Source organism: Phyllobates terribilis, unplaced genomic scaffold, assembly GCF_046119375.1.
Source record: "Phyllobates terribilis strain yellow unplaced genomic scaffold, ASM4611937v1 Scaffold_11__3_contigs__length_659146591, whole genome shotgun sequence".
NCBI lineage: Eukaryota > Metazoa > Chordata > Amphibia > Anura > Dendrobatidae > Phyllobates > Phyllobates terribilis.
This window is the reverse complement of record NW_027362771.1, coordinates 558,732,206-558,756,963: the sequence shown is the minus strand read 5'-3', so window position 1 is coordinate 558,756,963 and position 24,758 is coordinate 558,732,206. Positions and strand designations below refer to the sequence as shown.

At 48.0% G+C, this 24,758-nt stretch overlaps 1 protein-coding gene across 1 annotated transcript; it reads left to right on the top strand.

The window, feature by feature from the left end:
• The first annotated feature begins 2,700 nt into the window (after positions 1 to 2,700).
• BNIP3L (BCL2 interacting protein 3 like) lies at positions 2,701 to 23,158 on the top strand. Its single transcript, XM_073654069.1, has 6 exons — positions 2,701 to 2,855; positions 9,602 to 9,782; positions 10,789 to 10,855; positions 14,644 to 14,747; positions 15,003 to 15,152; positions 18,987 to 23,158. Exons 1-6 carry the CDS (start codon positions 2,747 to 2,749, stop codon positions 19,033 to 19,035), a joined length of 660 nt encoding a protein of 219 aa, XP_073510170.1. The 5' UTR covers positions 2,701 to 2,746; the 3' UTR covers positions 19,036 to 23,158.
• Positions 23,159 to 24,758: the final 1,600 nt, after the last annotated feature.

Below are 24,758 nucleotides of genomic sequence, written 5' to 3'. Positions count from 1 at the left end.
AGAGATAGAAGGCGTGAAAAGGTGCATTGAATTGCTCAGCCACGCCCAAGTAGCACTGAGCTTCTAATTAGCATACTGGGATAAAGGATGACATGTCACTGCCTGGGTGCAGGTGTATGGAGCGAATTCAGGATCTGAACCCGCTCCATACCAGGAAGGGATCGGCTATGTTATACAGCCAGCACCTGCTGCTAACAGCAGCGACCAGAATTGGCTCTGAGTACTGCTGTTTAACCGTTTACAAGCCACTCTTGATCCCAGTGAGTTGACTCTAAATGGTTGGATGTTGGTGTGAGCGTGCGCTGATGGGTTGCCATTCAGGATGAGCAGATCAGGCAAAATTCGAATTCCCCTGAGTTGTCCTGAGAAACTCGATTTGCGGAGAAGTTATTCTGTGAACTTAACGACCCTAAGGCTGTGTGCCGACTATGCGTTTTTTAAGCGTTTCCGAAGCGGCAATTCCGCTGCAGAAACGCTTAAAAAAAATGCTTGGTAGAAGGTCTGCCATGTTCCCCAATGATAATCCGCATGTGCTGTGCACATGCTGCGGAAATTTCCGCTGCGGATTATCATTGCGGAAAAATCTGCAGCACTACCAATTATATTTCGGAATTGCGGCGTTTTCGCTGCCATTGACTTGCATTGAATCGCATGACATCCGCATCACTACATATGCACATGCGGTTCAATGTGTGGATGGTACCCGGGTCTGGAGAAGAGGAGACTCTCCTCCAGACCCGGGTACCATAGTACCTGTAAAAAAAAAAAAAAGAATAAAATAAAAAATATACATTATACTCACCTTTTGATGGCCCCCGGTGTCCTTATCCGATCCGTCCGGTGTCCCCGGCAGCTCGCGATGGTCTAAAAGGACCTGCCATGATGTAATTTAGTCATGTGACGGGTCACACGACCGCTGACGTCGGCGGTTGCGTGACCCATTAAATGATGTCATGGAAGGTCCTTTTAGACCACCGGGGACACCGGATGGATCGGATAAGGACACCGGGGGCCATCAGAAGGTAAGTATAATATTTATTTTTTACCATTCTTTTACGGTCACACTATATAAATCCATGGCGGTTGCATGGATCTATATAGTGTGACCAAGTTGTCAAGCACTTTCCTTATCTGATCCGTCCGGTGTCCCCGGCAGTTCGCGATGGTCTAAAAGGACCTGCCATGACGTAATTTAGTCATGTGACCGGTCACGCGACCACTGACGTCGGCGGGTGCGTGACCCATTAAATTACGTCATGGAAGGTCCTTTTAGACCACCGGGGACACCGGACGGATCGGATAAGGACACCGGGGCCATCAGAAGGCAAGTATAATATTTATTTTTTACCATTCTTTTACGGTCACAGTATATAAATCCATGCCGGTTGCATGGATTTATATAGTGTGACCAAGTTGACAAGCACTTTCCAAGTGATGCTAAAATCGCTTGGAAAGCGCTTGACAACCCGCATGCGGAAATGTCAGTGAATAAAGCTCCATTTCCACATGTCCCTGGCAGGAAAACGCATGTACAATCCACATGTACAATCTGCATGAACAATCCGCATGTACAATCTGCATGTACAATCCGCATGTACAATCCGCATGCATTTTTTCTGCCAGTGAGATGCAGAAACGTTCAGGAAAAAATCTGGAGCATTTCCGCATCGTGGGCACATAGCCTTATTATGCTCTGGGTTGTCTAATGTAATATTTAAAAAAATAAATCGTTACCCTCACCCTCTGCTACTTACCATCACCCGCCGCGGAATCTTCGGCCGTCTCGCACTGTATCGGACTTCCAGCTGTTATGGCGCCTGAGAGGACTCTACACAAGCGCACAAGAAGACAACGCCGCCCACGTCGTGATGCCATTGCCCTCCAATACATCTGACTAGAACCCACCTTGAAGTCTGGCACAGCCCAAAAGGCGCAAAGAGGTGTGTATAACAATTTTTAACATTTTTATGGCCCATTATGGTTCCGAAAAATGGCGTCCAGTGGTTAAATCTGCACAAAAGTGAATTGCAAAAAAAAATTAAAAATCAGCGTTTTGGTGGATGCAGATTTTTGTAGAATTCTAGTTGAATCCCCATACAATTCCACTCGCATCTATCTGCTCATCTTTAGTTGCCATGGCAGCTGGAGGGGAAGGGGTTCACTTTCACTATGTACTGCAATACTCTAGTGGGGTTGAATCCACTGAGGAGGAGGAGGGGGGGCTAAAATCAAAAGTAAATGGTAATAAACGCTCTTCTAAAATCTTTGTCCCGTTTCTTCCATTTCCAGAACTTTAAAACAAATCATATTCAATATCGCCTCGTCCGTAAAAGTCCGATCTATGGGATTTTTCCCCCCACATTTTACAGTAAATGAATGAGGTCATTGAAAACTAGAACTTGTCCTGCAAAAAAAAAAAAAAAAAACAAGCCCTCATTGGGGTAAATCGATGGAGAAATAAGAAAATTTTGGGGGAAAAAAAAATGCAAAAATTAAAAAATGGCAGCGGCAGGAAGGGGTTAAGTAAAACAATGGCGACTTCAGGTTGCCAGGAGCAACAGAGACATTTCAAACAGAAGCTGCGATTTAAAAAAAAAAATGAACCGTTCTAGAACATTATGACACGTGACCCACACAGCGGCTGCCACGTAACGTCAGCAGCCTACAAAGAGTTAAACGATTATTTATTTATAAAGTCATGTGATTGCTTTAGCCCCGCCTCCTTTTCCTCAGGTGATGATGCGGGATGACGTCAGACAGGGTGTGGCTACGCAGTGCGGCGCCTTCTCCAGAACAGACCGAAGCTGCCGCCGTCATGTCCGACAACAACAACGGGGAAGATCCCGCGCTGCACGGTGAGTGGCCTCCGCTCACCGCTTCCTTCCCCGTAGCCGGTCGCGGGATTCAGTGCTGGTCGCGGGATCGAGACGGAAATAACAATTCAGTCCCCGCTTGGCCTCTGTGTGCGATAGAAACGGGGACAAGGCTGTGAGAGAGAAACATCGAAAGCAGCCAATCACGAGCGAGCGTTGTGGCTTGTGGGCGGGACTTAAGAACAGAATGTTTGGATTAGTCCAATCACTAGGCAGGGGCGTGTACTGGTGGGCGGGGCCGTCTCGAACCGTTGTTATTGTCTGAGCGCTGGGTCACGTGACGTGATATCGCTATTCCGCGAGCTGCGCGCCTGCTGGGAGTTGTAGTGTTGCATCATTTAGAGGGACACAAGCTGCAGAGCTCGGACTCGTGTGTAGGAACTTGTCACCTCAATACTAGTGGAGACCTGCAGTGTTGTCATAGTCACACACAGCTGACAGCTGCTGTATCCCAGGCTGTGGGTGTCCTGGGGACACTAGAGATGACCTATGGGAACACTTAGATGTAAGATTATCGGTGAATCCTCCACCATCAGAGAATGGCCTGTCGTTTAAATTGGGGTGGTTGTTTTGTTTTGGATTTTTTTAAAATTTTAAATTTTTTTTACCGATCACAATCTATATTTAAAATTGTATCCCTGCCTCTGATGATAAGGAAACTGCTGTAAACTCCTTCTGAAAAGCCTGGAAGCGCCAGTCTTAAATAGCCCCAGTGGCCAGTGTGAGAATTGCAGGATTAATAATTTTTTATATATATTTTTTTTTTAATAAAGCTCTAAATGATGTGAAAAGTGAAACACACAATACAAAAACCCAATGTAAACAATAGTAATGTGGATGATGGCTGCCGAATCATACATAGACAATGCTGATCAGTGCTGGCCGTGTTATTTATGCATCTACTTCATTCATCCTAGGAATTGACAGTCGCCTCTGGCGCCTCACTGTGGTGAATGCCGGTCGTGTGACTGGCTGGTGATCATACATAAACAGGATGTGTCATATGGAATGAATGTGCGATGTGTAATATAACCACTGAGGGATCACATGTGTCAGATCCGCACTATGTGGGACGAGTACTGGGACGCACGTCTTACTGATTCAGGTTTCTCCTTTAGCTCCCCCCAGTGTATAACATCTGGCCCCCCAGTGTATAACCTCCGTCCCCTCACCCCCCACTCCCCGCTGGTGTATAACATCCACCCCCCCTGTCACTCCCTTCAGTGTATATCCTCTGCCCCCGCCAGTGTATAACATCCGACCCCTCACCCCCCCCCAGTCTATAACATCCAGCCCCCTGTCACTCCCTTCAGTGTATATCCTCTGCCCCCCCCCCCGCCAGTGTACAACATCCGACCCCTCACCCCCCCAGTCTATAACATCCAGCCCCCTGTCACTCCCTTCAGTGTATATCCTCTGCCCCCCCCGCCAGTGTATAACATCCGACCCCTCACCCCCCCAGTCTATAACATCCAGCCCCCTCTCACTTCCTTCAGTGTATATCCTCTGCCCCCCCGCCAGTGTATAACATCCAACCCCTGTCACTCCCTTCAGTGTATATCCTCTGCCCCCCCCTCCAGTGTATAACATCCACCCCCCTCTCACTCCCTTCAGTGTATATCCTCTGCCCCCCCGCCAGTGTATAACATCCAACCCCTGTCACTCCCTTCAGTGTATATCCTCTGCTCCCCCGCCAGTGTATAACATCCAACCCCTGTCACTCCCTTCAGTGTATATCCTCTGCCCCCCCCTCCAGTGTATAACATCCACCCCCCTCTCACTCCCTTCAGTGTATATCCTCTGCCCCCCCGCCAGTGTATAACATCCAACCCCTGTCACTCCCTTCAGTGTATATCCTCTGCCCCCCCGCCAGTGTATAACATCCAACCCCTCTCACTCCCTTCAGTGTATATCCTCTGCCCCCCCTCCAGTGTATAACATCCAACCCCTGTCACTCCCTTCAGTGTATATCCTCTGCCCCCCCCTCCAGTGTATAACATCCACCCCCCTCTCACTCCCTTCAGTGTATATCCTCTGCCCCCCCGCCAGTGTATAACATCCAACCCCTGTCACTCCCTTCAGTGTATATCCTCTGCCCCCCCGCCAGTGTATAACATCCAACCCCTCTCACTCCCTTCAGTGTATATCCTCTGCCCCCCCTCCAGTGTATAACATCCAACCCCTGTCACTCCCTTCAGTGTATATCCTCTGCCCCCCCCTCCAGTGTATAACATCCACCCCCCTCTCACTCCCTTCAGTGTATATCCTCTGCCCCCCCGCCAGTGTATAACATCCAACCCCTGTCACTCCCTTCAGTGTATATCCTCTGCCCCCCCCTCCAGTGTATAACATCCACCCCCCTCTCACTCCCTTCAGTGTATATCCTCTGCCCCCCCGCCAGTGTATAACATCCAACCCCTGTCACTCCCTTCAGTGTATATCCTCTGCCCCCCCTCCAGTGTATAACATCCACCCCCCTCTCACTCCCTTCAGTGTATATCCTCTGCCCCCCCGCCAGTGTATAACATCCACCCCCCTCTCCCTTCAGTGTATATCCTCTGCCCCCCCGCCAGTGTATAACATCCAACCCCTCTCACTCCCTTCAGTGTATATCCTCTGCCCCCCCTCCAGTGTATAACATCCACCCCCCTCTCACTGCCTTCAGTGTATATCCTCTGCCCCCCCTCCAGTGTATAACATCCACCCCCCTCTCACTGCCTTCAGTGTATATCCTCTGCCCCCCCTCCAGTGTATAACATCCACCCCCCTCTCACTCCCTTCAGTGTATATCCTCTGCCCCCCCGCCAGTGTATAACATCCAACCCCTGTCACTCCCTTCAGTGTATATCCTCTGCCCCCCCCCCGCCAGTGTATAACATCCAACCCCTCTCACTGCCTTCAGTGTATATCCCCCCCCCCCTAGTGTATAACATCTGGAATCTTACTTGGTGTATAACCTGTCCCCTCAACCCCCCTTCAGTGTGTAACATCCGGCCCCTCATCCCCATTAAGAAGTGGAAAGAACCACAGCAACTCAGCCACTAAGTGGGGGGCCGAGTGCTGAGGAGCAGAGAGCAGAAAAGTCACCAACACTCTACTGACTCCATATGTCCAGACCTCCTCTGGTAATAACATCAGCACAAACACTGCGCCCCCGCCTGGAGCTTCATGGCCGAGCAGCTGCATGCAGCCTTACATCACCAAGCACATTACCTAGCGTCAGATGGAGTGGTGTAAAGCCGCCACCACTGGACTCTGGGGGAAACGTGATCTGTGCAGTGACGGATCACTTCTCTATCTGGGATTGGTGAATGCAGAGAGAACGTTACCCCCTGATTGCATTGTGCCCGCTGTACAGATTGGTGGAGAAGGGATAATGCAATGTGGTTGTTTTTCAGGGTTCGGCCGAGGCCAAAAACTCGTGAATTCACTCGACTTCTTACAGCTAAAGGGAGTGTCAGCTCCAGCTGACAGTATACACGAAGTACATAGTCTTGTAGGGACTATAGCCCAAATAAATATCTCTCCTTTCCTGCTCTGATCGCTGCCCTCTTTCTGCAGAGACTGAAGTATAATTGCATATGCTGATTAGTTGTGTCAGTGTACCCGGAGTGTGGCCAAAAGGCTCAGTGCAGCGGTCCACCCACAGGTTTTGCATTTCCTGCCTCCTTCACTGGTGATCGACAGCATTGGCTGGCTTGAATTTTCTTTGCACTCCTTGCTCACTGAAGGCAACCCAGTTCTGTCAATCATCAGTGAGGGAGGTGGGCTAAGCAATACCTATCCGAAGAGCAGTGCCCTGAGCCTCTTGGCCACACCGAGGGTGCCCTGAGCCTCTTGGCCACACCGAGGGTGCCCTGAGCCTCTTGGCCACACCGAGGGTGCCCTGAGCCTCTTGGCCACACCGAGGGTGCCCTGAGCCTCTTGGCCACACCGAGGGTGCCCTGAGAAATCGAATCAACATAAGTAATTAAACTTCAGATTCTCACAAAGATGGCAGCGGTTATAAGACTAAAGGTACAATATTTATAGGGGCTTTACCCTGCAGGACTTGGCTTATGCTGGCTGACAGACCCCCTGTAAAGACCCCCACACTCGTTAGATGAAAGTCAAATTTGGCAGGACCGGCCGACCAATGATGTGTGTACAGACCTCCAGATGCTGTCGGGGAAGAGAAGTATCGGGCAGTTGGAATCTTTGCTCCTGATTTTTCTGTTTTCGAGGAGGGGAGGGATATGCCTGTCTGTTTTTTTTTCTCTCCCTGTAGAAAATACATGGTGGAATAGCCGTTTGACGAACCAACATTTGGTTATATCGGCGGTCCCCTCCTCCATCGCTCATGTCCTATAGATTGGTGATAATTTTTTGCACCTTAGAATTGTCTCGGCTTTTGCAGCTGCTGCCTGGCATTGAGTCCACTATTAGGATTTTTCGGTTCCATGTATACTCCCTATCTTATGGCCTCCCTGCTCGCTCTGTGATTTCTGTGGAGTTGTCTGTAAGACACCAGCAGGTGTATCAGCGGGCTGACATGGTCGGCTGCACTCGCCGCCGGTGCCGCCTTTGATGTTGATCCCGCAGGTCAGCCTTGTGCCTGTCAGTCACTTCGCTCCATTGTGTCTGACAACAATGACCCCCGCGTCTCTACCAAGGACCCTCTGTGCCGAGCGGCGGCGTATTAATAGCGTCCGACTCTGGGAAAGGTATGGAGAGGATTATGGGGATTTCTGGGGTGAATGTGGCAGAGGCGCCGGCGTGCGTGCAGAACTGCACAATGTCTTTGCTGTGTGCCGCTCTGCCCACACCCTGAGGTCTCCGCAGGCTGCGCTCGCCCCCTCCTCTCACAGCAGAGGAATGGCTGTCTGGGAGCATTTCAGGACAGAGACTTAAAGGGAAAAGCAGAACAGATTATATGTAAATGGCTTCTGGGTAGAGAGGAGTGATGGAGAGACCCCCGGGGTCCGGCGGGGGGCTTAGCCCGGCCATTAGGAAGCATCTTCAGCATCAAGTGTGTGAAAGGCTGAATCAGAGATCATTAGAAATAAGATTATTCAGAGGCTATCGGTCTCTAAATCTATATTTAATGGTTGTCAGAACAGCTTATGGTAGTCTGGGTCACCCGGAGCCCCTGTATGTAATGCCCCAGTCACACGCCATGGTAGTGGCTGGAGTTTGGAATGTCCCTCTAAAAAAATTGGTGTAGAAAGTCAGTCAGAAAATGGCACAAATTCTGGCTTGTAGCAGGCGGAAGTACGGCTTGTGCTGGATCCGTCCAGCCAGCGACTGATGGGCCAACTATAACGGGGTCTCCATTGTGGGGTCCACAACTTACAGCACTTTGCACCAGTGTTTTTGCATGAAATCCGCTACAAACCTCTAATGCCCTTAAAGGGGTGTGCTTATCTGGCTTCTGTGGGGGCGCCACGCCGCTCTTTCTGGCTTCTGTGGGGGCGCCACGCCGCTCTTTCTGGCTTCTGTGGGGGCGCCACGCCGCTCTTTCTGGCTTCTGTGGGGGCGCCACGCCGCTCTTTCTGGCTCTCGACTTCCTGCTTGCAGGGGTGAGGTGCACTCCTGATGATTGACAGTTCTGACCGGTGGCATGGTGCGCTGTCCAAGCAGAGGGCAGCATCCAGCGATCCGACCGGCTTTACAGCACTTGCAAGCCGTATAGCAACCCACTTGTAAGCGCTGCGCTCCTTGCCTAGGAGGGAGTTTTTAATAAGTAAATTGCAAAGTTGCTTGTTTTTGCAGTACTAACCATTAATGAACGTGAGACAATCGCACCTTAAAGGGATGTCCTCCTTCTCGGGACTTTTAGTTACTTAAATGCAGGTATTTTGAGCTAGATATCATTTTCGCTATTTTACAGATTTTTGTTTTCTTGCACATTTAACCTTTTTGCTGACTGTAGACATAAATTGGCTGAAAGAAGCTCAGAAAAAGAGGTAGAAACTCTCCCATTGAACTGTGAACACAAGCTCCCTGACAGAATCTCAGTTAACTCCTTCTGCAGCCAACAACTCAGCGGGATTACCATCCCATGTGAAAGCGCCATTAAAGTACGGGCAGTTCTCTCCGGCTCGTGGGAAACTACAACTCCCAACATGCGGAACTTGGAAGTTGTAGTTTCACAATAGCTGGAGAGACACAGGTTGGAGACCCCTGTGTCAGGACAGGTCGGGGGGTTGACATATTAGCTGCTGGATGAGCCCCCTATAGTACCAATGTACAGGAATATGTACAATGTACAATGCAGATTTATCTTAGTGCTTGTTCACACTACTTCTTTTTCCGTCAGTCAAAATCATCTGTTTTTCGAGCAGAAGGGGCTTCAGGAAACTTGAGTTTTACACCCTGGTGGTCCGTAGCTCCGTAGTATGATGCCGGGACCCCTGCGATCGTACAGTGGTGGCTCAGGAGAAGTTGCCGCTCAGGAGTGCAGGGAAGTTGGGTGGTGGCATACTATTCCAGTATAGGGTTAATGCCGCACGCTCGTTACATGATGCAATTAATTGGCGGTTTCCTCGGGCTCCGTCATCCTTTTGTGGCACACGTGAGGCCGGGCTTGTAGCAGACGTGTCTCAGCTCCTGTCGCTGGGCTCCTGTGTCACATAATCCGGGTGCAGCCGCTCAGGAGCTTTATCTGCCGCCCCGTCCGCCTGCTCTGCCTGATAAGACGCTCGCTGCCCTCATCCTGGCCGACCAGACGAGTCCGTGTCTCCTCACAGGTTCTTGGGTGGAACTGCAGATGAACAGCAACGGGAACAACATGGACAGCAACCGGAACGGAGGCCTGGAGCACGTGCCCTCCTCATCCTCCATCCACAACGGCGACATGGAGAAGATCCTGTTGGACGCGCAGCACGAGTCCGGACAGAGCAGCTCCCGGAGCAGCTCGCAGTGTGAGAGGTGGGTGCTGGCGGCGCCAGGGGTGGGTGCTGGCGGCGCCAGGGGTGGGTGCTGGCGGCGCCAGGGGTGGGTGCTCGCACCCCCTGCTGCCCCTCATTACACGGCTTCATGGGTCAAAGTATCCTCCACATCTAATCTTCTACCCCTGACTTATTAGGGAGGACCCCAATCTATACTTATCTAATGTTCTGCTGTGTTATTAGGGAAGACCCCCATTTACACCTGCGTTATGGAAGACCCTCCCTATTTATACTGCACAGTTCAACTGTGTGCTACCGATGTCTTATTAGGGAAGACCCCCATCTATACTTAAGGTGTGGGGGGGTCACTTATCTAATGTTCTACTCTTGTTTTAATAGGGAAGACCCCCATTTAAACTTGGGGGTTCATTTATATTTTTCCCTTATTCCATTAGGAAATATCCCCATCCGTACTTAAGGGGGGGGGGGGGGGGGGTCACTTATCTAATGTTCTGCCCCTCTCCTAATAAAGACCCCCATTTATACATGGGTGGGTGTTATAAAATGTTCAACCCTTGTTTAATTAGGAAAGGCCCCCACTTATACTTCAGGTGTCACCTACATGATACCCGTGTCTTATTAGGGAACACCCCCCCCATCTATACTAGAGGGGGTGTGGTTCACTTATCTAATCTTCTACCCGTCTTACAAGTTTAGGGTCTGATTACAAGTCGGGGGTCCCCACTGGATAGTCTAATTGGTTTTAAGGTTTAACACTACCAATCGCTGGGAGACGCTCACCGGATCCTCCAAACCTCTTGGCAAAGGGGCCCCTAAGGCCGGCACTGATCCGGACCCGTCTCTTCCGCCTCCTGCCCAGAGTGGACATCTCCGTTATTTGAGGGACTTCCTCATCAGGGATTTCTGGACTCTTATTCAATTTCTCAGCCCCTGTATCTCCCGTTTCCTTACTCCCCCATCTTATCGAAGACCCCCGCTGTGGGATGTGATTACTTACTGTATGATTGTCTCCCTCTCGTCCGCAGCCCCTCGCCTGAAGAAGGGCAGATCACCTTCGATGTGGAGATGCACACGAGTAAAGACAGCTTCCAGGTAATGATCCTATACGTATCCATATCCGCCGACGACGACCACTCCGCACAGATGTCCCTGAGAAGCCGCGTCTATTCCTGGGTCTCGTGCTCCTCATTGTCCGCATGTGGAGAGTCGGTGTCCTTCGGGGGGCGTCCAACTTCTGGTCATCTTCTGTTCCAGTGAGGACTGCCGCCAATCAGTGGACTCCATTTCTCACATTTCTGTTGGACGTTCCAAGGTTCGTCTGTAGGAAGTGTGAGCGAAGCTGCCCATCAGTGACCAATGATTGGCTGCAGTGCTCCTGTGTCTGGGAACACCCAGCTCAGACATTGCTGGTATGGGAGGTGAAGATCTGTTTTTTATTTGACATTGGGTAACATAGTATTTAAGAAGGAGTCGTCCATTACTTTAACCCCCTCAGATGCCGCTGTCACTGCCGACCGCTGCATCCAAGCAGTTAGATCATAGTAGGAGGCTTCATCTCGGAGTCCCGAAGGAGGGTCATGGCACCTGAGGGTCTAATGAAGACCCCAGAGTTTAGTTTGCTGTCATTGTCCTCCTATAAAAGCGGAGAAAGATGTTCGGACAGCGCACCGCAATCCAGAAGTATCAGGTATAATCCCCTAGTGGAGACCCCAAAAACCTTCCCACAAAATTGTGCTCCTCCTTAGTTTATTAAAAGGTGGAATAAAAGAGCACGATTTACCACTAGGTTGAATGGAAGATTTAAAAAGTTCTGGCTCTTGTTAGGCAGGAATGAAAAAAGAAAAAAAGCCTGAAGCGAAGGACCGAGACGGGAGGGGTTAATAGTTGTCACATTGTCATTTTACGAATTTTTTTTTTTTTTATGGTTATAATTATAACTTTTTTTTTTATTATTGCAGCATATAATTCCTTCCAGATCTGCTGCACATTTATAATATTTCTGATGTTTAACCTGATTTTCTGCATCCAGTGAAATAGGTCAGAAGTGTCTGACGTCACTGCCGTCTGGCCACCGCTATGGCCGCCATTGCTGACCTGTCACCCTAAAGTCCTGAAAGCCAAGTCTACCTATGGACATAGGAAAGAGGGGAGGGGGGGGCATGTGTCCCTGCATAACTGGGTGGGCTCACAGCCCCTATAGGAGCTAGAAGGGCCGACAGTGGGACATTTGATAGCTACTGACCGCTACATACTGTAAACATCCCACGAGACACGCCATGTACTGGGAATCCCCCCCATGCCCCCATGAGACATGCCACGTCCCCCCGTCCCCCCCCCCCCCCTCCCTGCAAGACGCGCCGTGCCCGGGGAGCCCCCCCCCCCCAATCCTTCCCTGCGAGATGCGCCTTGTCCGGAGAACCCCCCATCCTTCCCTGTGAGACGCGCCGGTCCGGGGAACCCCCCCATCCTTCCCTGTGAGACGCGCCGGTCCGGGGAACCCCCCCATCCTTCCCTGTGAGACGCGCCGGTCCGGGGAACCCCCCATCCTTCCCTGCGAGACGCGCCGCTCCGGGGAACCCCCCATCCTTCCCTGCGAGACACGCCGCTCCGGGGAACCCCCCATCCTTCCCTGCGAGACGCCCCGGGATGCTGTCCCAGGTGTCCGCCCTCGTCGCTCACATCTTCATTCTTCGCCATTTTTCCGTCTTCTAACACATCGAGAACGGTCTTTTCCCTTTCTTCCTAATCTATTGCCCCCCCTGACAGCCGCCATTATCAACATGTAATAATCGGGGTCTTCCGCTTCCCCTGTGGGTGGTTTTAGTCTTATGGCTGAGCGGTGCTTGTAAAGGTGAGTTTATAGGTTTGGGTTGGGAGGACGCAGTGACGTCGCCGGCGAGCGATATGGTGATGGATTCCACATCTCATCCCTCTCCTGGCCCATAAAGCACAGTCATTACATGGGCGCATCCGAATACTCGGTGACTCAGTGCGGAGCCTGGAAGAACCTGCCGGGCGACACTCGCTCACCCCCGGGCTCCCAGGGACTAAATATAGTGTGGCTGCGTCTGCCTCATGTCATGGTGCACGGGATCAGCCCGATCAGGGGCGCACGTTATCCCCGACTCCGACTAACACCCGGATGACCATTTGTTCCAAAAATTTCCAGGAGGAATCCGAGGAACAAGACAACATAGATATAAGGAAAGATCTAGAACTTCATGGGGGAAAAAACCTGTGATTTACTAAAATGGACTTTTCAGGGGTCAGTAAGGTTTTCTTTAACCTTTTCCTGACTTAGGACGTGTCCTCCTATCTCTGCTCTTTTAACCATTTAAATGAGGCAAAGCCGGCGCTTCTACCTGTTTATGGGTTGTGATTGGAGCCAGGAACCTGCTGAGAGCCCCCCATTACTGCCACTGTAGTCCTGGCTTTTTTTTTATAGGGGGGTCTATAGGTGTCCCAAAACAGCCATTATTATTATTATACAGCACAGACCAAAAGTTTGGACACACTTTCTCATTTAAAGATTTTTCTGTATTTTCATCACTATGAAAATTGTACATTCACACTGAAGGCATCAAAACTATGAATTAACACATGTGGAATTATATACTTAACAAAAAAGTGTGAAACAACTGAGAATATGTCTGATATTCTAGGTTCTTCAAAGTAGCCACCTTTTGCTTTGATGACTGCTTTGCACACTCTTGGCATTCTCTTGATGAGCTTCAAGAGGTAGTCACCGGAAATGGTTTTCACTTCACAGGTGTGCCCTGTCAGGTTTAATAAGTGGGATTTCTTGCCTTATAAATGGGGTTGGGACCATCAGTTGTGTTGTGCAGAAGTCAGGTGGATACACAGCTGATAGTCCTACTGAATAGACTGTTAGCTGCTTTTTTCTTGCCATAATACAAATTCTAAGTAAAGAAAAACGAGTGGCCATCATTACTTTAATAACTTCAGTGTGAATGTCCAATTTTCATAGTCATGAAAATACAGAAAAATCTTTAAATGAGAAGGTGTGTCCAAACTTTTGGTCTGTACTGTATATTTACTATTAATTTTAGCATTATATATTTTATTATTTAGATTGGATTATTATATATATTCCTGCGTGTGACAAAGGGGAAATGGGGATGATACAAAGTTTAATGGTTTGTTTCTCTGCTTTTCCTGGACATCCCCTTTATTTCCTCTACAGGAAAGGTTCTGACTTGTTGACCGCTGGGAGCCGGACTGATCGTCAGCAGGAGGCTCTTTTCTCCCCGTTACGATGGAGCAGGAGTGCGAATGCTGAACCGCTGCGCCATTCCTTCCCTATGGGGTCGGGGTCTGCTTTTTCTGGCAGCTCCATAGAGAATGATGGGTGCAGCGGTCCGGCATCTGACCTGGCACCATCTTGTAACAGACCCCCACAGATAAGTAAGCTATCACCTATCCTATGGATCTTGGTTGCCCTCGTTAGTCCAGCAGCTGCAGTCTGATTGCTTAGATACCGCTGTATCTAAGCAGTTAGAGTGCAGCGATCAGAGCCGGCTCCAATCACGGCAGTTTCAGGCGGCTGTATAACACAGCTGGCACCAGCCACGTACAGAGCAGGCTCAGCTGAGGACACCATGGCTTATGGAGGGCTGTGTGTACCCAGCTACACCTGGATCACTGGCCCTAAGGACAGACCTCAGACCCCGCCACGTACGCCATGTCAGCTGGTACATATTATTAGCCCATAATCCACTTCTCTCGGGATGAGGCGGCTTTCTTAGCTCTCAGGACTTTGCAGATTTCCGTCATTCATCCGATCATCATAAAGCATAATAATCCTGTCGTTACTATGTGCCGGACTCTAACCAACGCCGCATTTTTTATTTTTTTTTCAGTCCGAAGATGAAGATGGAGAAGCTGAGAAAGAAGAAGTAGTGTTACAGAAGAGTGCGGACTGGGTATCCGACTGGTCGAGTAGACCCGAAAACATCCCCCCAAAGTAAGCTACCCGGCTGTCACGTGTACATGCTCGGAGCCGCACCACGGCGCTCCTTATCTGGCGGCACTATGCGGCCATACGCCGCCACAGAGGAACCAGAGTCTCTGCCATTGCTCTGCATACCGCAGGCGGACACTTAGAGGAGGCGATACTACACCACATCCAGGCTGTCATGTCATAGGTTCTCCAATACCGCCATTCTCCTAGGCCTTGTCGTAACCTCTTTGGTGATATATATTTTATTTTTTTCACCAGGGAGTTTCATTTCCGACACCCCAAGAGGTCCGTGTCTCTGAGTATGAGAAAGTCAGGAGCCATGAAGAAAGGAGGAATTTTCTCTGCAGAATTCCTGAAAGTTTTCATCCCTTCTCTTTTCATCTCCCACGTCCTGGCCCTGGGGCTCGGGTATGTCTGATCGCTGGAGATTTTCTTCATGTATGATATGCTTACTGAGTACTGTTGGTGCTCAGATGGATGTAATTAGTGCTGGTGCGCTGATCGACTCCACTATGTATATACCGTATTTTGTGGATTATAAGACACACCCCAAATTTTGGGGTGGAAAATGGGGAGAAATAATTTTTTTTAATAAAATGGTGGTGCGTCTTCTAGTCCGATTTAATGGGTGCTTACCTGTGTGGCGGCTGCGGTGGATTTGTGGGACACAGAAGGCACGGTCGCTGCTTCAGGGGGCCGGCAGCAACAGGAGTAGGGAGACGCTGCGGCCTCTGGGCTCTCTTAAGATGTCGGCGCCGGTGAGCGGAGTTCCCTTTAGTTCTGGTGTTCTGATTGTCTCCCCAATGACTGTAGTTAGTGCTGGAGCTCTGATGGTCTTTCTTATGGTTGTAGTTAGTAGATTATTTCTCCTATGCATGTAGTTAGTGTCGGCCCTCTGATTGTCTTTCTTATAGATATAGTTAATGACGGTGCTCTTATAGTCTCTCTTATGGATGTTTTTAGAGGCGGCGCTCTTATGGTCTCTTCTATGGATGCAGTTAATGATGGCGCACTGGTCTCTTATGGTTGTAGTTATGTTTCTAGTGTTGGTGCTCTGATGGTCTCTCCTATGGATGTAGTTAGTGCTGGAGCTCTGATTTTCTCTCCTATGGATGAAGTTAGTGCTGGTGCTCTGATGGTCTCTTATAGATGTAGTTAGTGCTGGTGCTCTGATGGTCTCTCCTATGGATGTAGTTAGTGCTGGTGCTCTGATGGTCTCTCCTATGGATGTAGTTAGTGCTGGTGCTCTGATGGTCTCTCTTATGGATGTAGTTAGTGCTGGTGCTCTGATGGTCTCTCTTATGTATGTAGTTAGTGCTGGTGCTCTGATGGTCTCTCTTATGGATGTAGTTGGTGCTGGTGCTCTGATGGTCTCTCCTATGGATATAGTTAGTGGTGGTGCTCTGATGGTCTCTCCTATGGATGTAGCTAGTGCTGGTGCTCTGATGGTCTCTCTTATGGATATAGTTAGTGCTGGTGCTCTGATGGTCTCTCTTATGGATGTAGTTAGTGCTGGTGCTCTGATGGTCTCTCCTATGGATGTAGCTAGTGCTGGTGCTCTGATGATCTCTCTTATGGATATAGTTAGTGGTGGTGCTCTGATGGTCTCTCTTATGGATATAGTTAGTGGTGGTGCTCTGATGGTCTCTCCTATGGATGTAGCTAGTGCTGGTGCTCTGATGATCTCTCTTATGGATATAGTTAGTGGTGGTGCTCTGATGGTCTCTCTTATGGATATAGTTAGTGGTGGTGCTCTGATGGTCTCTCTTATGGATGTAGTTAGTGCTGGTGCTCTGATGGTCTCTCTTATGGATGTAGTTAGTGCTGGTGCTCTGATGGTCTCTCTTATGGATGTAGTTAGTGCTGGTGCTCTGATGGTCTCTCTTATGGATGTAGTTAGTGCTGGTGCTCTGATGGTCTCTCTTATGGATATAGTTAGTGGTGGTGCTCTGATGGTCTCTCTTATGGATATAGTTAGTGGTGGTGCTCTGATGGTCTCTCTTATGGATGTAGTTAGTGCTGGTGCTCTGATGGTCTCTCTTATGGATGTAGTTAGTGCTGGTGCTCTGATGGTCTCTCTTATGGATGTAGTTAGTGCTGGTGCTCTGATGGTCTCTCTTATGGATGTAGTTAGTGCTGGTGCTCTGATGGTCTCTCTTATGGATATAGTTAGTGGTGGTGCTCTGATGGTCTCTCTTATGGATGTAGTTAGTGCTGGTGCTCTGATGGTCTCTCTTATGGATATAGTTAGTGCTGGTGCTCTGATGGTCTCTCTTATGGATGTAGTTAGTGCTGGTGCTCTGATGGTCTCTCCTATGGATGTAGTTAGTGCTGGTGCTCTGATGGTCTCTTATGGATGTAGCTAGTACCAGCGCTCAGGCGCAAGAGAACCGTGTCTCTAGTGCCCTCTATAGGCACTATGCTCCTAATAATAATGTGATTCTACCACGCAGTAGTGTTTCGGCATTGCTGTGGATTCGGTTTCTGGTTGGTTATGTATCACACGTCCCGCTAACTAAATCTCCTCTCGGATTTCTACCTGGGTAGCATTTCCCTAAAGGCTTCGTACTAGTTTGCTCTCCCAAAGGACCTTTTAACAGGCAGTACACAATGAGTAAGCATTGTATACACAAAGCTGCAATTATTCACGAGCCAACGAGCCACGCTCATGTCATGTTCTGTTTTTCTTTTTTCTTTTTTTTTTTTTACACAGATTTTATTTCAAAAATGACTTTTTTTTTTGCAACTTTGGAAAAAATTACAGCGAAACTTACAACATGACCATCAAATTATGCGTTGAGGATTCAAAGTTTTAGAGCGGTTTCTGCACCTAAATCCATCCAAGTGTCGGCCCTGTTTTCTTGCTGTGGTTCATTTGCTTGTGAACAGTGTGGAGGGCTCGCTGAGGCCACCTAGTGGGAACTTCCAGCTCCAAGCTCAGGACCCATTCTAAGAACAGATTTTTCCTTTCTTAATATTAATCCGTAGACAGTGATCGTATCATTCACATTCTGCGGAACAGATCTATAGCTGGAATCTACAAGTTTGGATGTGGAAAAAAAGTTTCCAAAAATGTTTCTTTACTGTTCTGAATATTAGCACCTTTTTACTTTGGTTGCATGTGGATTTGCTGAAAAGTAAGAGTTCTCCTTTTAAAATATTTTTTTATGCTAAATGAATTTAAGAAGAAAACATTTTTTCACATAACTATATAAAAAAATTATAGGAATGTTGCAATATTCACACTGGCCACTAGGCCTAGTTATAGATTCACACAGCTTTCTCTGTACATGGGAATTTTCAGCAGACTCATTATGATCACTGATCACATACAATGACAGGTCTGTGAACACCCCTACATATATAGTAGATAACAGAGGATCCACCTCCTCCTCCTCCTGTACAATGACTGATCCCACCTCTATACACAGTAGATGACACAGATTCCACCATTCACAATAGGTGATATCACAGCTCACCTCCTCCTCCTCCTGTACAATGACTGATCACAGCTCTATACACAGTAGAGAACACAGGATCCACCATTCACAATAGGTGATATCACAGCTCACCTCCTCCTGTACAATGACTGATCACAGCTCTATACACAGTAGATGACACAGGATCCACCATTCACAATAGGTGATATCACAGCTCACCTCCTCCTCCTGTACAATGACTGATCACACCTCTATATACAGTAGATGACACAGGATCCACCATTCACAATAGGTGATATCACAGCTCACCTCCTCCTCCTCCTGTACAATGACTGATCACACCTCTATACACAGTAGATGACACAGGATCCACCATTCACAATAGGTGATATCACAGCTCCCCTCCTCCTCCTCCTGTACAATGACTGATAACACCTCTATATACAGTAGATAACACCTCTATACACAGTAGATAACACAGGATCCACCATTCATAATAGGTGATATCACAGCTCACCTCCTCCTCCTCCTGTACAATGACTGATCACACCTCTATACACAGTAGATGACAGAGGATCCACCATTCACAATAGGTGATATCACAGCTCACCTCCTCCTCCTCCTGTACAATGACTGATCACACCTCTATACACAGTAGATGACAGAGGATCCACCATTCACAATAGGTGATATCACAGCTCACCTCCTCCTCCTCCTGTACAATGACTGATCACACCTCTATACACAGTAGATGACAGAGGATCCACCATTCACAATAGGTGATGTGTTTTTGTCATTGCAGCATCTATATTGGGAAAAGACTGACCCTCCCATCCGCCAGTTCTTATTGACGGAGCATGATCCGGAATCGAACCCTCGACCCAGTGAAGGTGTGTTCCTGTCACATTTGTGCATTTTGGACTTTGCACCATGTTAAGCATGACTCAAAGCACCCTCTTCTCGTCACCCATCTTGCAAGCCTGGGAGCCCTTCCCTTACAACCTTTGGGGAGCAGCGATCTCTTAATGTGAAGAACCCAAACCAACAGCTCATCTCTCAATCCTTCACTTGAGACCCCTCTCCCGGGAGAAGAAGTGTCTGACTGGCTCCTCAGAACAGACGTTTTTTCTTTGTGGACCACCCATGAAATCGATGAAACCCTACAGTGGGCCGCGGTGCAAACAACAAGAGCCCCAGATATTTAACTTGATCACCCTTTAGCCTTCTGGTGAGAGCACCCAAAAAAAAAAAACACCTTCAAGAAGCGACAGGAGAGGTGTCCACCTACCCGTCCCCCCAAGAAGCCAAACAACCTCCCGGGGTTTCGTCTCCAATTCTGTGTGGATTGCATGATTTCACTCCCTTAAGAAATGGCGAATTTTGGATTTGGCCTTTTTCGATCCCGGCTCAAAACTGTCACAGAATATCACGTACACAAAGTTGGGATTTGAGACTTTGGATAGAAACATTAAAACATTTTTGGGGGAAAGGTTGAAGTAAAATAAGCAGCCTGCCGACTCCAAGTAGATGCAGATCCTACAGGGAACTAACCTGATGATCATCTCATAGATACACTGCTCTCCCTGGAGACAAGACACACACATATACGAGTATTTAGTCTGTAGAAATACTAATCATCCAACCTGGTCACAATCTAAAAACTTTTTACTGCTTTGCCCCCTATTAGTACAGTCAGGTCCCAGCCATGCCCCCTCATAACGTCATCAGTCTCGCCACCATACCTTGTTGTGACCTGATTCTTCCCCCTCCGGGACAGTGAATTTCTCTTACTCTTCTCCCTATTTTTAAGTCTTTGTTGTTTTTGTCTTTTTAACACGTAAAATGTGAATTATTACTGCTTCGGCGATATTGCCGATCCGGCGCGAATCGTATCTGTGGCCCCCGACTTCGCGTCGTAGTACCATACGTGATAGCAAGCCAATGTGGACATCTGTGATGGACTGAAAGAGGGAAGACGAGGTCCACAACTGTGACAAACGAGCCCGTCTAGTGACGTGAAGTAACCGTAGGGTGGAGGATCGTTGACCGCGTATTACAAGGCGAGTGCTGAAGCCTTCATGTCATGGATTGTAATTACTAAGGTCATTTTGTGTAATACAGTGATATATGCAAGTGAAGACAAGTGGCCAATGTAGCAAATACAGGAGACGTGCTGCCGTAGCGGAGCACCGGGTCTTCTGTAGACGTTAGGCGAGTGGAAATCTGCCCTTTCTCCTGCTGCCTGGATGACTTGCTTGGCAGAGGTGCTGATAATCAACATCTTGGTAGATTGGATAAGTACATTTTGTCCTGTCCAATCCCACAATTTACGTAAAGGCCCTCGGGTCGGATCCGTCTGTTTCACAAGCTCCCTTTAAATTGTAGTATCTGTATGATGTCCTATCTAGACAGACCTAGGGGAACAGTTTTGTTCATAACCCCATGGTGACCACCAATGCGCCTTTTTACTGTGGTCCTTAAGTAGACATAGTCCATGTAGAATAAGCCCCAGACTGGTGTCCTACACCAATCTAAAGCAGGGGCTCTATTGTCTAATCATAGCCCCCCCCCTCCCTTAAAGGGGGTGTCAAGGATTAGAAAAAACATTGCCATTTCCACTCCTGACTATGGGTTGTCTGGTTTTCCAACTTTTCCCCATTAGAAGTGAATGGAGCTAAGCTGTAATACCACGCATGACCCGTGGTCAGGGGTGGCGCTGTAACTGAAGGAAAGCAGCCATGTTTTTTCTAATCCCAAACTCCTTTTAACATCTGAGATCTGAAGAGTGACAACAGTATGATACGATCAGGGATTGAGGGGACCTCTGTAGTCAGCCCTGGGGATCTAGGAAGGACCCCAAGGCTGTGTGTACCCAGAGTCTGCTATTAGGATATAATGTATTGGGATAAGGAGTTTAATAATATGTTATAATGGTAATCCCTTACTAGGATTAAAAGAAAAAAAAAGTCAGCAGTAAATAAATAAAATTAATAATACATTATAATAGTAATCCCTTACGAGAATAAAAAAAAAAGCTGTAATAAAGTCAGCAAAAAATAAAGCACAATATATTTTCTTGGGCATAAATTATATAAAAAAACAAGAATCCTTCACCTATTAGGTGTTCACACAAGATTCTTCCTTTTTTTGTCTTGTGGTACACGTTGGCGTTTTTTCCGTCAATTTTTTTCAAAGTGATGCGCCAGGTCCATTATTTTTGCTTATAAAAAAAAGCCTTTTTTTTTTTGCTCAAAAAGTCTCATGTTCTGTAAAAATGATGCAGAATGTGCGCAAAAATGTCAGATTTGCATTAAATCCTGCAAGGAAGGGAGGGACTGGAGGACATTCGCAGAAAAATGTAGCGACTGTTTTCAAAAAGCTGCAATTGATGAATCGGGCGCAAATTTCTGGTAACCCGAAACCCTGCACACAATGGCGAACATTAAAAAAACAATAAAAAACAAAGCAGACGAACACATAAAATAGGCTTTATAAATGGGTGCAAGTTAAAAAAAAAAAAAAAAAATTTAAGGTCCAAATGGTAAAAACGAAATGCAATAATGAATGGAGCGCCTTTAGGGCCCGATTCACTAGGTTGGCATTTCATATGTCAGTCTTTAATGAGGGCACCGCCAGATTAAGATGCCGCTTAATTAGGCACATCTTACAGCTGGCGAGCGTCTCCGCAAGATGTCTTACTCCAGTCGGGAACTGGAGTACATTTATGGCAAAATTTATGCTACGAAGGTGGATTAAATTTTGATACGTTTTCTGGAAGGTCTTCTCCATGCCTCGTACCGCTCTTGTTCCACCCACTTTGTTGAAGCTGAACAGGAATGGCTTAAAATTGGCAAAAGTCGTAAAATTTTTGTGACCTTTTAAAGTCAAGAAAACTGGTCTAAGCACTTTGATGAATCGGACACCTTAATTTTTTTTTTTTTATTCTGTGAAAATCCTAAAAAAGTTAAAAAAAAAAAATCTTAATATTCATGCTGGAGGAAAAAAAAAAAAAAGCTTTTTGAAAGTCCTTTTAATGGACCTCCCCCTAAAATGCCAAAAAATGTATAATTTCTCAAGAAGAAAACGAACCCTCCATACAGCCACCAAAATAACAAACCTGGTCATTAGGAGGATAAAATTGTTGGTTGCATTTATTTGGACGTTTAGAAGAAGCGAGTTCTCCCCCCTTAGAAGCAGAGTCAGAGCTACAGAGCAATGACATGTGACTCGTCTGGGTTCTCCTCATTGGACATTGAAGCTCAGGAAGGGGAGGAGCATATACAGGAAGTAACTTTCCTTCCCCCTAATGAGCACTGCAGGAACTTTATTAGGGCATCATACAGATGTCATTCATGTAGAGGGGCCTGTATAGTTGTCCCAGCTTCCTTCTTGATCTACATGGTGACATGAAGACACCCGGTCCTAAAATGAACCCGTTTTCACTGTATTTGGTGTGACCCGGTGCCCGCTCAGTGCCCAGGTCCACGGTCCAGTGTTATATTTATACATACATAGATGCACACGTGTTTACAGGACAGACGGGACTGGTAATGGCTGCCGTGAGTGTGCGCTCTGCAGTCGGCAGAGCCTTGGAGTGCCGTGTTTACCCCCCACCACCTCCAATACCCCGAGATCAGGGGCGACAGAGAGATGGGAGCTACCTGGTTTTATATCTTCATCTATTAGAAGGGCGAATTTTAGATGTTAAATTTCCTAGCACCTGATGCTTACGACCTGCAGGGGGCGACCATGTAGGAGGCCGCACTTATATGAATGAGAAGGCTTTCCGTCCACTCTTGACGGAGCGCTTCGGTGATGTCACTGGCTCCTCCCACAAGATGGCCGTCTCCTTGTCTCGTGATCATCTGGCGTTCCCTCTAGGCGAATACTAGAGAAATCAATCTTTTAAGAGTTTCCAGGGAAATGCCTAAATTGTAGCTGTACTCATTTTGTACCATTAAAGCTCTCACTATATCCTTGTGTCCGGATCTTGTTATTTATTGCCACAGAATAATATCTATTTTTGGGGCATGAGGACCACCCTGGCCCACTTGCCCTGTTAGAACCATTGATTAGGATCCCCCTGTATGTGTGAGAGAGTGGCTACCGTTATGGAGAACTCGACACAACCCTGTATGACACAGATGACCATTCAGTAGAATGGGCTGTATGCAATACCATATCTCTCCTGTAGTGGCCACTGCAGGAGAAATGTGCACTTACCTCCAGCCATCCTGATTGTGTGTGATCAGCTGCTGGATCAGGCAACCGGCAAAACCTATAAAATTATTCTAGGTTTAGTTTTAAAAGGAATCCGTCACCAGGTTTTTGTTATCCCATCTGAGAGTAGCATAATGTAGGGGCTAAGACCAGCGATGTGTCATTTACTAGGCTGCTTGCTGCAGTTTTTGATAAAATCCCTGTTTTATCTGCTGCAGAACTAGCAGTACTCTGAATGCTGAGCCCTGTATAACCCCGCCCACACCACTGATTGGCTGCACACTGTACATTGGCTGCTTTCTGCTGCTTTCTGCCTATCAATGGAGTGAGCGGTGTTGTACAGAGCTCTTGAATATGGAGGAGTACATGGCAGCAGGTTTACTAGTCCTCTAGCGATAATCTCCTGGTGATAAAACTGTGATATTGTCAAAACCACAGCAAGCAGCCCAGTAAGTGACACATCGCTGGAATCAAGGTCTCTACATTATGCCACTTTCAGATTATGACAAAAACCTGCTGACAGATTCCTTTTTAAGGCTGCGTGGCCACTATATGTTTTTTAAGCGTTTCTGCAGTGGCAATTCCACCGCGGAAACGCTTAAAAACTGCTTGGTAGAAGGTCTGCAATGTTCCCCAATGATAATCCACATGTTCTCCTTTCCTCCTCCTCCTTCTCCTCCTCCTTCTCCTTTCCTCCTCCTCCTTCTCCTTTCCTCCTCCTCCTCCTTCTCCTTTCCTCCTCCTTCTCCTTTCCTCCTCCTCCTTCTCCTTTCCTCCTCCTCCTTCTCCTTTCCTCCTCCTTCTCCTTTCCTCTCTCTCTCCTTTTTTCCTCTCTCTCTCCTTTTTTCCTCTCTCCTCCTCCTCCTTTCCTCTCTCTCCTCCTCCTCCTCCTTTCCTCTCTCTCCTCCTCCTTTCCTCTCTCTCCTCCTCCTCCTCCTTTCCTCTCTCTCCTCCTCCTCCTCCTTTCCTCTCTCTCCTCCTCCTCCTCCTTTCCTCTCTCTCCTCCTCCTCCTCCTCCTTTCCTCTCTCTCCTCCTCCTCCTCCTCCTTTCCTCTCTCTCCTCCTCCTCCTCCTCCTTTCCTCTCTCTCCTCCTCCTCCTCCTCCTTTCCTCTCTCTCCTCCTCCTCCTCCTTTCCTCTCTCTCCTCCTCCTCCTCCTTTCCTCTCTCTCCTCCTCCTCCTCCTCCTCCTTTCCTCTCTCTCCTCCTCTCCTCCTCCTCCTTTCCTCTCTCTCCTCCTCCTCCTCCTCCTCCTCCTTTCCTCTCTCTCCTCTTCCTCCTCCTCCTCCTCCTCCTCCTCCTTTCCTCTCTCTCCTCTTCCTCTCTCTCCTCCTCCTTTCCTCTCTCTCCTCTTCC